At 35.6% G+C, this 16,490-nt stretch overlaps 1 protein-coding gene across 1 annotated transcript; it reads right to left on the bottom strand.

The window, feature by feature from the left end:
• Positions 1-1,021: 1,021 nt before the first annotated feature.
• LOC113319334 lies at positions 1,022-5,735 on the bottom strand. The gene is made up of 3 exons (XM_026567592.1): positions 4,702-5,735; positions 2,488-3,479; positions 1,022-2,130 (listed from the first exon to the last, which is right to left on the bottom strand). The coding sequence occupies exons 2-3, from the start codon at positions 3,463-3,465 to the stop codon at positions 1,252-1,254; spliced, it is 1,857 nt and encodes a 618-aa protein (XP_026423377.1). The 5' UTR covers positions 3,466-3,479; positions 4,702-5,735; the 3' UTR covers positions 1,022-1,251.
• Between the last annotated feature and the right edge of the window lie 10,755 nt (positions 5,736-16,490).

Here is a 16,490-nt window from a genome sequence, read left to right as displayed (position 1 = left end):
TGGTTACCATCATCGACTAATGAATACATGGTTGTTAGATTTTCGAGAAAATACGAGGTTGCCACACAACGGGTCCAAGTCCAAGTATATACTCTTGGTGGTACATGTGATGATGAGGGATGGAGAGACAAAGATGATATTAGCTAACAATTTATCTCAAAGGGTATCTTTGTAAATGGCGAAATTTATTGGCTATGTGATGATTATAGGACAATTGTGGCCTTCAATGTAGCTGACGAAACATTTCGGGAGTTTATCAGTTTGCCACCTTCTATGACGAACTGTGGTATCAGGGTATACCTGTTTGAGTTGGACTGATGCTTGTGTGTTGTAGAACAGTCGTTGTATCGTAAGAAAAATGACGTATGGTTATTAAGAAAGACAAGTGCAGGTAATGATTTGGACGGGCACCATACTTGGAGTTGGAACAGGGAATTCAGTGTCCCTATTAATGTGCTCAATCATCCATTCATTACTCCACTCATTATTACAAAGAGTGGTGGACTTTTATTGTGGCATGGTAATGAGTATCTTTGTTTTTATGATCCAAAAAATGGAATTATGCAACACGTCGGACACAGTATTAATATTAGATCACCGACAGATCGAGCAATTCCACATGTAAACAGTTTAGTTTCTTTGAAAGCTTTGGTTGGTGAAAGGCCTGATTGGAAAAACAGAAAATTGTTCGTAAGAAAGCCGATTGAAGGATCAAACATTGTTTCTCAGCTGTTACGTGTTGTTATGACCAAGTTGTCCCAGACTATGGATATACAGATCATTTCGGTAAATGATAGAGAAAAGCAACAAGCAGTCCTCTGCGATGTACTCCAAGAGTTCATCCATACGTTGAGTGCTTCAGATGATACCAAAGTTCATATTTTTCAGTCTCTTGATGAAATTATGATGTTGTTACTCAGGGTGTTTGGGTACGGAAGCTGTATAGCACGTCAAAAAGTCATGCTCTCTATCAGGGCACTAGTGGACAGATACAATTCTGTTTAGTCGCAAATTTTGAGTAATGGAGTTTTTCTATAAGTTCCGGAAATGAGAAACCCTGAATATTTCTAAGCTTACAGCAGGAAATATTTCTATAATTTTCAGAAATGACAAACCCTGAATATTTCTAAGTTTACAGCAGGAAATATGTCTAAGTTTATAGCAGGAAATGTTAGTATGAAAACAACAGGAATATGTGAATATCTAACTAAATTGATGAGGTATTGCTCAACTTCTGACTATCCCCAGGGATTACCGGGGTCCTTCTTTGAGCTGTTTTTGCTCTTTGCCCCAGTAAGTGTCTTTTTCATCATCCGAAAATTGTATAGTTGCTAAACCATAGGGATCTGGTGGCTCTTGATGATGTGGGTGTGGCTGTCCCACCGCTGCAGCTGATGAGGAAATGCCGCTACTGAGATAATGCTGTTGCTGAGACTGAAACTGAGATTGAGATGATGTTGCTGTTGAGGAGCTGTTGGTACCAGTAAAAAGATGCTGAGATTGAGATGGGACTGCTGGTTCCTGTGACTGAGACACTGGTGGTGTTTCATATCCCTGCATTTGTACTTGGTACGGTGGGAGTCCTTGATAGAGCTGTTTTTGTTCTTCAGCGAGCCGTTTTTGCTCTTTGCCCCAGTAAGTGTCTTTTTCATCATCCGAAAATTGTATAGTTGCTAAACCATAGGGATCCGGTGGCTCTTGATGATGTGGGTGTGGCTGTCCCACCGCTGCAGCTGATGAGGAAATGCCGCTACTGAAATAATGATGTTGCTGAGACTGAAACTGAGATTGAGATGATGTTGCTGTTGAGGAGCTGTTGATACCAGCCAAAAGTTGCTCAGATTGGGATGGCATTGCTGGTTCCTGTGATTGAGGCAGTGGCCGTGCTTGATATCCCTGCATTTGTACATCGTACGATGGTTGCTGAAATGCTGCTGGTGGAGATGGTTGCTGAAATGGTGTTGGGTGATGTAATAGTACAAATTGTGCTGGTTGCTGTAGTCGAGGCGGTTGTAGAGGTATTGGTGGTCCTGGCAGTCGTGGTCGTTGTTGAGGTATTGGTGGTCCGCCTTGTTCCAGCGTTCTCTTGGCAACACCACGCTGAAAATGTTGTTGTTGTCCCGGACCTCCCTGATTTCGTATTGGGGATAATTGTTTTCATTCAGCAACAATACAAAAAAGTAATATAGAAATATGCCCAGATAAAGCAAAATTTACACTATTCAGCTCATAAAGAACTACAAAAGAACAGACAAGTGAATTCATAAAACAAACAGAATACTTATATTTTCGAAGATATACACAATGGCAATGCTGCTAAATGGTGTGTTCTCCTTCCAAGGGTTTAATAAGAAAAGACAGGCACTCTATAAGTCGCCACATCGACATAATATGTGCATCTATCACAGTCAGGCTAAAGTAATAACTTCAAAACTCATGATATCAAATTAAACCTGTAAATCCATGTTAATGTGATATGCATCTTACCGTATTCACATTGGTTGGTGCTGGATATCGTGGTACTTGTCGAGAGTGATATTGTTCTACCAGTTGTTGTACACGATCAGCGGAGATCTCTTCCAGAAAATCAATACTAGCATTAACAGCAAGCAAACGCCTAACCAGTGTTATCACAATTCCAGTCGCCCCGTAATCTGGACATGATCTGGCTCGAATTTCACGTTCAAAAAGTGTTGTGGTCGCCCGTATCTGGGTGATCTCATCTCCTGTTAGTTCCTGACGCCTAGTTCTACTATTATAAGCAAGGTATGTTCGTTCAAATTTTGTATGGCACACAGCTTCGAAATCTCCCCAGAAATCTTCCTGAAAAAATTCAGCAAACCAACAATCCACTGGGCAATTTCTCGCAAGATAGATGCACGCTGTGCATCGTTGATGCTGTGATTGCTGTGCACTATTTGATGAGACCAATGAGTTACTAAACCTTGTAGTTTGCTGTGATTGATGTGCACTAGTCGAGACCAATGAGTTGCTAAAGCTTGGAGTTCGTTGTGAATGCTGTGCACTAGTCGACGAGACCAATGAGTTGCTAAAGCTTGGAGTTTGCTGTCGAGGTCGCTCTGGATAATCTTGTCTAATGGGTACTGCTGCTGGTGGATACAATCCGTAATAACGTGCGTAAAACATTTGAACGTCTCGAAGAACAGAATTTACATACAAGATCGACTCAAGCAGTATTATAATTCCAGTTATCCCATAGACATCATCATGACTTCTAATAGCAGCTTCAAAACGCCTTGTGCTATCCCTTACTCTTATCCGGTTGAAATAGTCAGTATTGGGCAGTACACTAGAAGGGCCGGTATTATAATACATAAAGGTAGCAACAATATCGTCCGCTCTAAACAAACGATGATGTCGTTCATGTAAACATCCTGGTTGTGGTTGCGCCCAGGGAGAGATCCTCCAGTATTTGCAAACTATGCACAGTTGATGTATATCCATATTGAGTTAAAATCCTACAATATTATGGATAAAAATAGTTTAGGAATTGAATAAAACATAAATATCCAACAAAGGGTTTCATGAAATTTTGCACAAACTGAAATTTCACCATTACAGCTACACAAAGATCAATTACCCAATCATGCATATGAACACAATGCTAATTGCTAGAAAACCAATCTTTGTCATAATCTAAAGAAAAACCTAATCATTGTAGCACATTAATAAACTACATCCAATTCTTTCAATTTTTTGATTCAAGAAAATCAATTAAGAAATGTAAGTAAAAGAATCAAGTCACTGATTCATGAAGAAGACAAAGAACCCATACCAATTTTTGCACAAACTGAAATTTCACCATTACAGCTACACAAAGATCAATTACCCAATCATGCATACGAACACAATGCTAATTGCTAGAAAACCAATCTTTGTCATAATCTAAAGAAAAACCTAATCATTGTAGCACATTAATAAACTACATCCAATTCTTTCAATTTTTTGATTCAAGAAAATCAATTAAGAAATGTAAGTAAAAGAATCAAGTCACTGATTCATGAAGAAGACAAAGAACCCATACCAATTTTTGCACAAACTGAAATTTCACCATTACAGCTACACAAAGATCAATTACCCAATCATGCATATGAACACAATGCTAATTGCTAGAAAACCAATCTTTGTCATAATCTAAAGAAAAACCTAATCATTGTAGCACATTAATAAACTACATCCAATTCTTTCAATTTTTTGATTCAAGAAAATCAATTAAGAAATGTAAGTAAAAGAATCAAGTCACTGATTCATGAAGAAGACAAAGAACCCATACCAATTTTTGCACAAACTGAAATTTCACCATTACAGCTACACAAAGATCAATTACCCAATCATGCATATGAACACAATGCTAATTGCTAGAAAACCAATCTTTGTCATAATCTAAAGAAAAACCTAATCATTGTAGCACATTAATAAACTACATCCAACTCTTTCAATTTTTTGATTCAAGAAAATCAATTAAGAAATGTAAGTAAAAGAATCAAGTCACTGATTCATGAAGAAGACAAAGAACCCATACCAATTTCATAATCTTTTCTTCTATAACCAAGACCATAATAGGGTTTCAAACTACAATCAAATGAGTTCATGACTCAAATCACAGAGGAATTTAACAAATTCTTTCAATTTAAATACAAGAAAAGAATCAAAAATATAAGTAAGAACAAGGAACCTTACCGATTTTTGATATTTCTGGTTTGAGGAACGGTGGAAGTGACAGAAGCAGAAGATGAATCAACACTTGCAGTAAAAATCTTGACAAACTCCAACTTGAATTCTCGCTTTACAATAAAAATCTTGTCAAATTCGTTGTTCAAACCTCGTTTCCAGCAAGAATTTCTTAGAAAGATTGGTATTTTTTTGAGTAACTAAGGAAAAGGGAGAAAGGGTTTGAGTGGTAATCTTAGAAAGATTGGTTTTTTTTCAGTGAGAAGAAGTTCTTGATGAGAGGGTTTTAGTAGGATTTGTGAGAAATACAGCTCAATAAAATATGCTCTGCTCTTCTAACTGGAAGACGAACTTTAAAACCGTCGAGAGATGGTGACGTGGCACAGTAACACGTGAGATTAGAGGATGACATGGCAGAGAGCGTACCTGGTAACTGGATGGATGACAGGGACATAAGAAATTGTTTGGACTGCGCCCCCATCAAAATATCCTAATTGCAATTCCCTCCTCAAAAAGATAAGAAATTTCAATTCACCCCCTGACCGAGTCAAAGATCGCCACTGTTTCGATCAGATTTGAAATCCGTTTCAAAAACCAAATCTCATCATCTCTGGCTCTGCAGTTAGATCTACCTATCACTTCCGCGGATAGCACCACCGTTTTCAACCTCAATCTCGCCACCACCGCCGATAGCACCGCCATCGATTTTGAGAGGTAATCAAAACCTAGATCATTAATCTGTTGATTTCCCCTATCCGCCATCGACTTTGAGACGTACTCAAAACCTAGATCATTAATCTGTTGGTTTCCCCTATTAACTAAATTGAGCAGAAAAAATGATTATATCCCATCGAGAAAACCTTGAATTTCTTCTTCGACAATGGAATGGAAGAATCAGAGACTTCCAGTTTTGGTAATGAGTAAGGTCGATTTGGATGATGATCTCTGCGATTTGGTGAGAGATTTGTGATTTCATGATGAAATTGAAGCAAAAACATAAAATAAGATTGAGATGAAAAGAGAATATGATTCTGCTCAGTGAAAGAAGAAAAACACCATTAATGGAACCAAAAAAGACCCGGACACGTTTATATATCTCACACAAGACAAATGAAAAATAGATACGTGTCAATGAATGATAGGTAACAGCTCAGCGAGTGTAAAGGAGGTGTAGATACAGTTACATGTGCGATATATATAGAACCACTGGGATTGCCAAGTGGAGGATTGCGAACAACTATTGAGGTTTTGTGAAGAAGAGGTCCTTTGTTGCCCGGACACGGACACGACACGGTTATGATGACACGTCAAATCTTAAAAAAAAAACGGGTATGAGAATATGCTAAAATGAAATTTTACGACAATCAACTCAACAAAATAATTATTTTTATTTTTTATTTTAAATAAGAAAAGAGAATTCATTAATAACTTTTTAAGAAATGTTTACACTTAAGAGATTTTAGTCAAGATGGAAATGTTGTATACCAACATTCAGCATTCCTAGAATTTCTAGCCCTTTTTGATAGGCTATTAGCCACCTCATTAGATTCTCTATGCACAAAGGAGCATTTCCAATCTCTAAAACTGACTAACAGATTTCTACAGTCTAGAATAATATTATTATTAGTCCATCGGACATTTCCTACTCTGCCATTTATGGCATTAACTACGTTGATGCAGTCTCCCTCAAGGTGTAACTTAGCCACAGAAGAAGTTTTTGCTCACTTAATAGCTTCCAGTGCTGCTAGATCTTCCGCATGTTCCTCATCTTGAGCTAAGCCCGGGACTGATTGCGCACCTCCACAAATCCCTGCATCAGAGAACATCATATACCCATATGTTTGTTGTTTTTCAAAAATGAAGCATCAAAGTTTATTTTTTGAAATCCATTTTCTAGCAACTGCAAGGGGATCACAATTTTATCTTGTCTGGGACTAAATCTTCCATTCCTGGTCTTTATAGAATTTAAATTCCATTCACTTAGATCTTTAGTCATCTTGCTACTAGCCGAGGTATTTGAATAGTTGCTTTATCAAAAACAACTGCACACCTAAGTCTCCAGATGTGCCAAATAGCAAAACTAGCAAACTTAATAAGATTCTCTTGTTCATCTTCAGTTTCATTTCTATTCTGAAACCAACTTTCAATCCAATTTTGCAGGTTAACATTCACAATTCTACCAGCAATGTTAGTATCGACAGCAAACCAGATCCTTTTAGACACTTCACAGTCAATAAAAATATGGTTTATAGTTTCATTTTCATGCTCACATAAAGGACAAAGGCTACTTATTGAGGTCACATGCCTAGCTAGTTTTCTCCTCACAATAACACAATCATTCATACATTTCTACAGTAAATGTTTAATCTTCTGAGGGACATCTAGTTTCCATAAGGATTTCCAGGGAAAAGTACTAGTTTCACCATTATAGATTTCATGCATAATACAGTTGTAAGCAGATTTCACACTAAATTGGCCATTGTAAGTTGGAGACCATCTTAAGAAATCCATACCAGAGTTAGGTAATCTTATACTACAAATGTCATTGACAGTAGCTGTGTCAAAAAGACAATGTAAAGTAGCAACATCCCACTTACCTGTTTCCTGCACAATAAGCTGGTTAACAGTTTTCATGTTACTAGAAGCAAAAGAAGCATCAAGCAGTGAGTTCTTATTTGGGACCCACTTGTCTTTCCAAATCTCAATAGAATTCCCATCCCCTACTTCCCAGCAATAATGTTTTCTAACCAGTTCTAATCCCCTACATATGCCTTTCCAAACCCAAGACATTGACTCAGAGTACACTGCATGAATAGGGTTAGTATTTAAAAAGTACTTATGTTTTAAGATTTGCACCCACAAAGCATCAGGCTCATTCAACATCCTCCAAGCTAATTTAGCCAAGAGAGCAGTATTAAGATGTTCAGTTTTCCTTATGTTTAAGCCCACTAATTCTATAGGTTTATTCACTTTGTCCCAGCTTCTAGGATAATATCCCCTACCAGTACCCTTTTTATTCCAAAAAAAATTCCTTTGAATTGTATCTAACCTATCAGTCATTTTTTTTGGCATATGGAAAACAAATAAATGGTGAGCAGCTAAGTTCCTAAAGTGGATTTAATTAAGACAATCCTACCTGGTTGATTAAGGTACTTACCTTGCCAGTTTTCAAGTCTAGTTTCACAGGAATCCTCAAGGTGCTTAAAGGTAGCCAGTTTATCTCTCTGAAGTAGCAGCGACACACTTAAATACTTATCAGCCAATCCTAAATTTTTAATTTTAAGAATAGCAAGAATTTGAGACTTAACTCTAGGTTCAGTTTTGGGACCGAAAGCAATCCCTGACTTTTCAAAATTAATAACTTGACCAGAAAACTTACTAAACTTCTCAAGCAACAACTCTAGATTCTTAGCACATTGAACTAAAGCCTTGGTAAACACAAGACAATCATCAGCAAAAAATAAGTGACTCACAACTGGACTATTAGTAGTTACCTTTATCCCCTGAATGTTATTTTTGTGCTCTGCATGAATAAGCAATTTAGATAACACATCCATACAAATGATGAAAAGATAGGGGGACAAGGGATCTCCCTGTCTGAGACCCCTTGTAGGATAATAGACATCACCGAGGGCACCATTCAGTAAAATAGAAGTCGAAACAGTTGAAACACAATGTTCTATAAGCTTGTACCAATGATCATGGAAACCTAGTTTTCTTAAAATATCAATTAAAAATTTCCATTCAACCCTATCAAAGGCCTTCGACATATCAAGTTTAATGGCCATTAACCCTGACTTACTTCTCTTTTTCCTCATAGTGTCTACCAGTTCATGAGTTATCACAATGTTGTATGTTATTTTTATTTTTAAAATAATGGATTACTAATTAAGTAAAATTAATAATAGTACAATAAAGGAAAAAATCTTCATGAATGCATGGTTTTAATTAAAAGGAGCACAAATCAGCATTACATAGTTGTAAAGTGAATCATTTATGGCGTGTAATAGAGTGTCCAACTAGTGTCCGAAAGATATCCAATGTAGATTTTTACGCGACACGGGATGTGGCGTGTCCATCGCATGTCAGAAAGTGTCGTAACTATGTCGTGTGTCCGACATGGTTATGTCATCTTTCTTGGCGTGTCCGTTGCAGGATAGAGGCAAACAAAGATAAAATGAAACTACCATGTCAAACAAGGACCTCACCAGTCAACTACTAACTCTTAATATCCAAATGACAATATTATTATTACTCAAACATAAAATTAACTAGAAAGTAGAAATAACAGGGGTAGTCAAACGAGATTTCTAGGGACTTCCATAGATTTTTAATTTGAGTGACTTCCGGAGATTCTCTGAAAATCTAGATACTTTAAGGAATTCTCTAAGAGTATTTTAGGGAGTCTTTGTGAATTGTAGAGACATAAAAAATAACTTTGTAAAGTGTCATTGTGACTTGTGGAGATAAAAAATATATAATATCCCCTAAAAAATTCAACACGTCTACCATTTTTTTTATTATCCACGCTAAAATGTTTATTAAAGTATCATGAATACCTAATGAAAATGCTTCGAAAATAACTTCATGTTGGACAATCCGATGATAACTAGGTTAGATAATTAAAAGAAAAGATAAATGGACACCTGTTCGTTGGATGTGTATCCTTATCATTTGTAAAGGGATAGTTCACGAAAAAAAATTACCGATCATATAGTTCACATAATCAACTTTTAACAATTTTTTTTGTGGTTCAAGGCATGGTTATAAAGGCATCACAAGGTTACACGAAAGACCAAAAAATGTTGATAATTGGATTGAATGTAATTCCTCCATCATTCGGTTAAAGGGAAGCAGGATTATCTCCATTGTCATGTTTACCAAATATTCCCCAAGTTTCCAAGTCTCCAGAAATATCACCTCTTGAGGAGAGATTTCTACCATGCCTATTCTCATAAAAAAAGTCTCTCCAAATCTCTGAAAACAATAAATCAATGACTTTGAATTCTCATTTGAATAACAGGGGTGTTGGAGTGACTCTTATGAAATCCTAATCCAATAACATAGAGTTTCAGAGAATTTAAATGACTTAAAAAAAGTCTCCAACCAATAACAAGAGACATTGGGAGACTCTCCAGAAATCTCTATTGACTAACAGTAGATTTGGGAATTTCCTGAAAGTCATTTGAAATCTCGTTTGACTAACCCCTGTAAGTGTTTCGCCCACTCCTCACTCACTTTTACTCTAGTGGTTTTTGGTTTGATATTCATTAAAAAGAATTCCATCATATAAATGATTTTAGTAGAAGGAATATTCTCATGTTGAAAATATAATAAAATGGAATATAACTTTATCCTTAGTTGTCGAACCAATTTAAATATAATGTATCTCATAACTCATACTTGACATTTGGATTTTTTTTTTTTAGGAAACCTACTTAATAATTAGTGTAAACATGAATACCAAATTTTCTTTTTTCTAGACTCTTTTATTCTGTAAATGATTTTCTTGATTTGATTCATATTTTATAAAGTGGAACTACTATTATGTATAGAGCATCTTTAGGCGGCAGCTATCATCCGCTCTTTTCTTATTGGGGTGCGGGTATCGTCCACATTTTCTTCTAAATACATCAACTATCCACAATGTTTTTCTTTTGGCATATTTTATATATTATCGACGGTGTTAATTAATCTTCCATAATTGTCTATTGAATAGTATGTACATTATTAGAGGAGCTAACGGCTGTCTTTTGATTCTTGAAATATTTTAGGGCAATCTTTTTTATACCCTAGAAATACTAACCATATCCACATTAGTTATCTAAGTTTATAATTCAAAATATTTGATACCAATACCCCCTCTAGGATCTAGCCCATAGTTTTTATGGAAGAACATATAAAAACCCTAGATTACCCAATCGTCAGATCATTAGAATCCGGTTTGGGAAGTCTAGAGATTAACTTAGATTCTACTAATGGACTCAAGACTTGACTGTTGAGATTGAAAGTGCTACCGATTTCGATTCTGTTTCACTTTACTGCATCCCTAAAAAAAGATCATTCAACTTGCTCTGCACTTACAGCTGCACCATAGAAGGCCATTTTGCTCCTCTGCACACACCTCTGTCATCACAAAGGATTATTCCAGTAGCAAACATACTACGTTTAATGTCCACTAATCATTGTGTGGCTCATTAGAGTCATTACATTTGGTTAGTTTTGTCTGATCAAAGGTTTCAAAAACATTTGTCAGTTCATTATATTCCAACTTGTACTGGGTTGAAATTCCAATTCATATCAACAAATTACAGGTTCTCGGGAGGCTTAGTTTTTTTTTTCAGAATTATTCCGATCCTAATTAACATCATGTTCTTTGGCAATGTCAGTCATGATTTAAATTTCGGTTTCCTCACTGGATGCCTTAGCAAATAGTTTCTCAATAACCTGCTGAAGCACAATCAAGTGCAATCATGCCTCTACGACATGAAAAACAGTTGCAAATGCTAACGAATATATTATTGTACATGATTCTTTACATGCAAATTTTGGAACTAAATTGGGTTGTTACTTATAGTTTACAAGCTCCATTTGAGTCTTTCTGATTCCATTATTATACACTTCGTCAACTTCAAATGTGTTGTTCTTTGGATTATGAAACTAATATGATAACCACATCAAGCTCCAAAAAGATGCATTTACATATTTAACTTTGATGTATTGAATTGCTAACAATATGTTGAATCGGTTTTGGTATAGCATAAAAGTAACAATATGTTGAATCGGTTTTGGTATAGCATAAAAGCATATGTGTTTCGGGGTTTTGAACTTTTACTTCCAATAGTTAAAAACCAGTTTTCAACCTTTCTCTGGTAAAGGTTGGTTGTTGTTATTCTTTTGTTTTGCATAAGAATGACAACATAATGATATTTCGATACCAATTCTCCCTGGAAGAAGATGCAAACATATTGGAGAAGAGGATGCGAAATTTGAGGTAATGAGTTTCTTAGTTAATTGTTTTCTTGTGTAAGAAAAGACTGATTTTATTGCGTATATTTATTGCTTTTGATTAACAAAATTTCGGTACAATTGATGTTTTATTCCATTATGTGTGTATAGATGTGTGTGGGATTCAATTGGTTTCGGTTAAGAAAAACTATTGTTATCTTGCTTTATTGTGTGATATCAATCGTTTAGGATTTCAAAATTTCGGTGCAATTGCGATGCTTTAATGTTTATGTTGTTTCAATTGCTTCCGGTTGAGGTGAATAATTATGCAAGTTGATTTATTTGGTTTGTATGAATTGTTTATAGCTTAACGGAAAAAAAGTTTTACGGGATGAATTGTTTAGTCCAATTTGATTCTAGATAAGTGAAACTAAGTTAATTCTGATCTTATTTAGACTTATCAAAGTGGACGTTTCGGTTATTCAAGTCTAATTGAATGCCTTAACAAGAAATTCTAGTTAATTAACCTAGTATTTGTCTTGTTTAAAAGTTAAAGGTCCAAGTTATATGGATAATTAGAACCTGATGAGAAAAATAGAGTTATCTTTATTTTGGTCTTATCGAACAAGAGATTTTATTTGTACAATCGGTTTAGCAAAGGAACTAAGGTGCTCAGTTGATTTTTGGTTTGCTAAACTATTAGGGAAAATTGCTTCAGGCAATTATTTCCTTGGTAACATGTCAAAATTAATTACTTTGTAGTTTCGGCTTTGATATTAGTTATCAAAAATGGTGTGTGAACCCTCGTGCTTAACTCTATAGGTTGCAAGTCTATTTTGAGATTTGTAAGATCCTTTCGGGTTGTCCTTTATTTTTTCGTTTATTTGTTATTTTGCGACAAAAAGGGGGAGAATATATGGGGTAAACAAGTGATACTGGTATTGATTTATATTGATTGGTATCACTAAGAGAAAGGACATTGGTGCTTAAAGGTTTATCTAACGAAAGAGTGAAAGCATAAACTAAGGGGGAGTAACATATCATATACTTGTAGTTATATGGACTACAAAGTAAATAACAAAGACGTGTGGATTGATAAAATCTACCTATCTTACCTTTAGGGGGGAGTATTAGCTTTGTTATTATAATGTGAACAACGACATTGATGGATTGAATGTATGCAGGTTATTGTGTTGTTGAATTCGGGAATCAAGCGTATGTGTAATGAATTCTTGTAATTTTTTTATCCATATGATGTAAGAGTTTTTTCACTAAAATTTACAAAGGGGCAGATAGTTAGAGCATAGCTCGGTTGAACCCTCCATGCGTTGGTATGTCAAGTTGGTTGTCATATTTTAGTAAGCCAAGACTCATTTTAAGAGTCGCTTGATTATGTACTAGAGTCAACTTCGAATAGGTTAGCTTGAAAGTATTAGGATATGAGACATTACAAGTATTGCGAAGACTTTGAAGAAGTGAAGAGGTAAGGAGCTACAACGACAACATCATCCTTCCATTTGAGATTAGTAATATTTGACTTGAACTATTTCATTCCCTGAACGTATCTTTCAAGTCGTGCATATTGAAAAAAAAACTGCGAAGCATGAATGATTATACTCTAGTTAGACATAGTATTAAGGAATACAATACGAGGTTTAGTGCTTAACCATTAAACTTTGTAGATAAGACATCGATATAATCATTTCATTGCATATCTTTTGAACTACCAATATGTGTGATTAGTATAACTGCTCATGACTTGTTTATGTTCTTGGTAAAACTATTCACAAAGGCATGACTTTTGTATTGGTATGACTTTTATTAGTGAAACCGAACTTATGTAATCACCTGAGATGGTATGATCGATTTTGTGTTATTGGCATGACCGACTCTGGGTAAAGGGGAACCAATCCTAGTAAGAGATGCAACCTATCACAAAGGGGAATCGATCCTTGTATGAGGTGCTGTAAGTTTTTAGCAGAAAGGGGAACCGATCCTATGGACATGTGCAACACGATTTTAGGCAAAGGGGAACCGATCCTATGGACATGTACAACAAGTACAAGTTAGATACCATATATATGTGGGGAACCGATCCTATGGACATGTGCAGCAAGTACAGGTTAGATACCATATATATATGGGGAACCGATCCTAGTACCTAGTCAACCGAATTTTTGGAAGTCTAGTGTGACTATGCACAATACTCACATGGAGGTAGAACCGAAACTTGTTTTGGTAGAATCGTTAAACCCATGATTGGTGATTGATTGTTCTTGATCAATCACATAGTTCTTGAAAGTCAGATGAACCAATTCTAAACTTGTTTGGAAGTATAGCAAATCATCTTCAAGATTGTAAGTATGAAAGAGGACTTACAAAGTAAAGATGTCGACATAGTTTGAACATGTGCAGTAACGCTAATCTCTAATTGTTCAAAGTTATTCCTTAATAGCTAAAGGAAGAAAATCCCGGATCGAATAAAATAAATTGAGAATATTTTATTTAAGGTTTTAATTTTATTTTAGGAAAATGAAAATTAGTAATGTTCATTTACTAGTTGGAGATTTTCCAATAGATTTTCGATCAATATTTGGACAAAGCATTTCCAGGAATTATAGAAACCAAATATGGAATATATTGCATATCTTGAGAATATTTTCCCGGTTTTGGAAATTCCTTGGTGTCTAAACTTCCTTGGTCTATAAATATGAAAGTTTGCATTTCGAGGAAACTAATCCTTCCTACAACAAGAACTGCCTCAGTTGTGCTGCTACTGGTGAAGCCGCCTATTCGGAGAATAAGGTAACCGAATTAGGAGAAATCTCTTACGACCATTCAGTTTAAAGACTTGGTTGGGATTGATAAGCTCTATTAGTACCGTTGGTCAGAAGCTAGATAATTACGGTTTATCATTTGTTTTTGATTGATTTGATTGACTAACGGTGGTTGAACTTTGATTGTACCTAGTTTGTTTATGCTTGAGAATCTGCTCTTCTGATATAAGATTCACTCAAACTAGATCGAAGTTTCGACGGGGATCTTTAGACTGTTTTTAGATCTAAAGACGTTTTGTGATAACCCATTGTTAACAGACTTCGTTATGTGCGTGATTGACCACAAGAGATTCAAGTTGATTGTGTGCAGGTGTTTATTGAAGATCTAACAAGATTTGAAGACAAAGAAGACTTTGAAGATTTCTTATTTGGGATTCATAATCTTTGGCCTGCACAATACTTGTTTCGGTAAAAGAGGATCCAACTATAATCAATTTATCCTTGTGGTAAGTTAGATTGATTAGTTGTGAAGATCGACATCAATACAATTCTTTCTGATTAAAAGTGTTGATTGCAAAATCTTATCAATTACTTCGGTAGTTGATAATAAGATATATCTAAGAACCTGACAAAGGAGTTTATTGAGATAAACGGAAGAGCCTTTGTCGAACACACATTACTTAGTTGAAAAGAGTTGATACCAAACAGATTTGTTGTTCCTTTATTGTTTGGAATACGAACCAAAGGAATTGTTCCAAGTACGTGGGTTATTACAGGTCGGAGGCGTGAACTATAGAGAAAGGACATACGCTTGGTGAACTATAGGTTTAGTTGCTTGGTCTCAACTATACGTAGTTGGTTTGATTTTGCGGCTTCATCCCTGAGAGTATTCAATTTTGGACAAGGTCCCGGGGTTTTTTTGCATTTGCGCTTTCCTCGTTAACAAAATATTGATGTGTCATTTAATTTTATTTCCTCAATTATAATTGTTATTATAATTTAAAGGAAATTACACAAACGTTAATTCCTATTTACTTGATAAGTAATTGATTAAGTCCGAACCTTTTAAAAAATGTAAACATACTTCCTATTTACTTGGTATGTTTGAACCGATTTGTTGTATTGTCTCGACTCAGTCCATAGACAATCATTTTCGGTGAAAGGACTTATAGGTGGAAAAGTTTTAAATTGAGATATATTTGGGTACCCTCGTCTTTTCATAAAAGAATCCAGTTAATAGATTCAATGCAATGTAAAGATAACATCATAAGGAAGATTAAGAAAAGGAAATCAGTAAAACATGAGACAAGATCAGATAGGGAAATCAAGAAATTTGAAAAAATGAGTTAACTCAGTTTTCTCCCAATTCGCAGAGCTGCATATAGGCAAAGATCCCGTTTTCACCTTATTTCAGTTGTTTTGTTATTTTGGTGATCCACTCCTTTTACCTTTTCTTATTTGCAGTTTGACTGATCCGTCAATCGAGGACATGCTTCTATTCCAGATCTATACGTATTACATTTGCTATCAAGCATTTCAAACCGAGGAAAATGAATCGCATCTTTCGTGTTTAGGTACATGGTTTATGCGAAGGATCTTGATAACGCCCCTAAAGAATTCAAGGTCAGAGATTATGTTGCCCTATGCTGGCCATCTCTTGCAAGTTATTAAATTGGTGGTCGGAGAAAAAACGAGGGAAGAAAGTGTTTCAAAAGCTGCAGTAGCCGCAATGGGCGACCTAGCTCATGCATTAGGTCCGAATGTGAAGATATTGTTCAAGGACAGAGCCTTCTATGTTGATTTTTTGCGGGAGTGTCTTGATTCGGATGATTATAAGATGAAGGAAATAGCAACTTGGACACAGCGAATGATAAATCAAGGCCTGATACGAAAACAAGGAAACTGCTGGTAAGTAATCTAATAACACCTCCCCTGGCAACACCAGCGACAAATTTACCCAAAATTTAGCATATGCAACCACATTTAGTTATCCTTTTTTGTAAATATAGTAGACAGATCCAATTCTGGTTAGTGACAAATTTTCAGACATAATGGAGTTTTTCTATTAGTTGC

This window comes from Papaver somniferum, chromosome 10 (genome assembly GCF_003573695.1).
Source record: "Papaver somniferum cultivar HN1 chromosome 10, ASM357369v1, whole genome shotgun sequence".
NCBI classification, from domain to species: Eukaryota; Viridiplantae; Streptophyta; class Magnoliopsida; order Ranunculales; family Papaveraceae; genus Papaver; species Papaver somniferum.
This window is presented reverse-complemented; position numbering and strand designations above follow the sequence as displayed.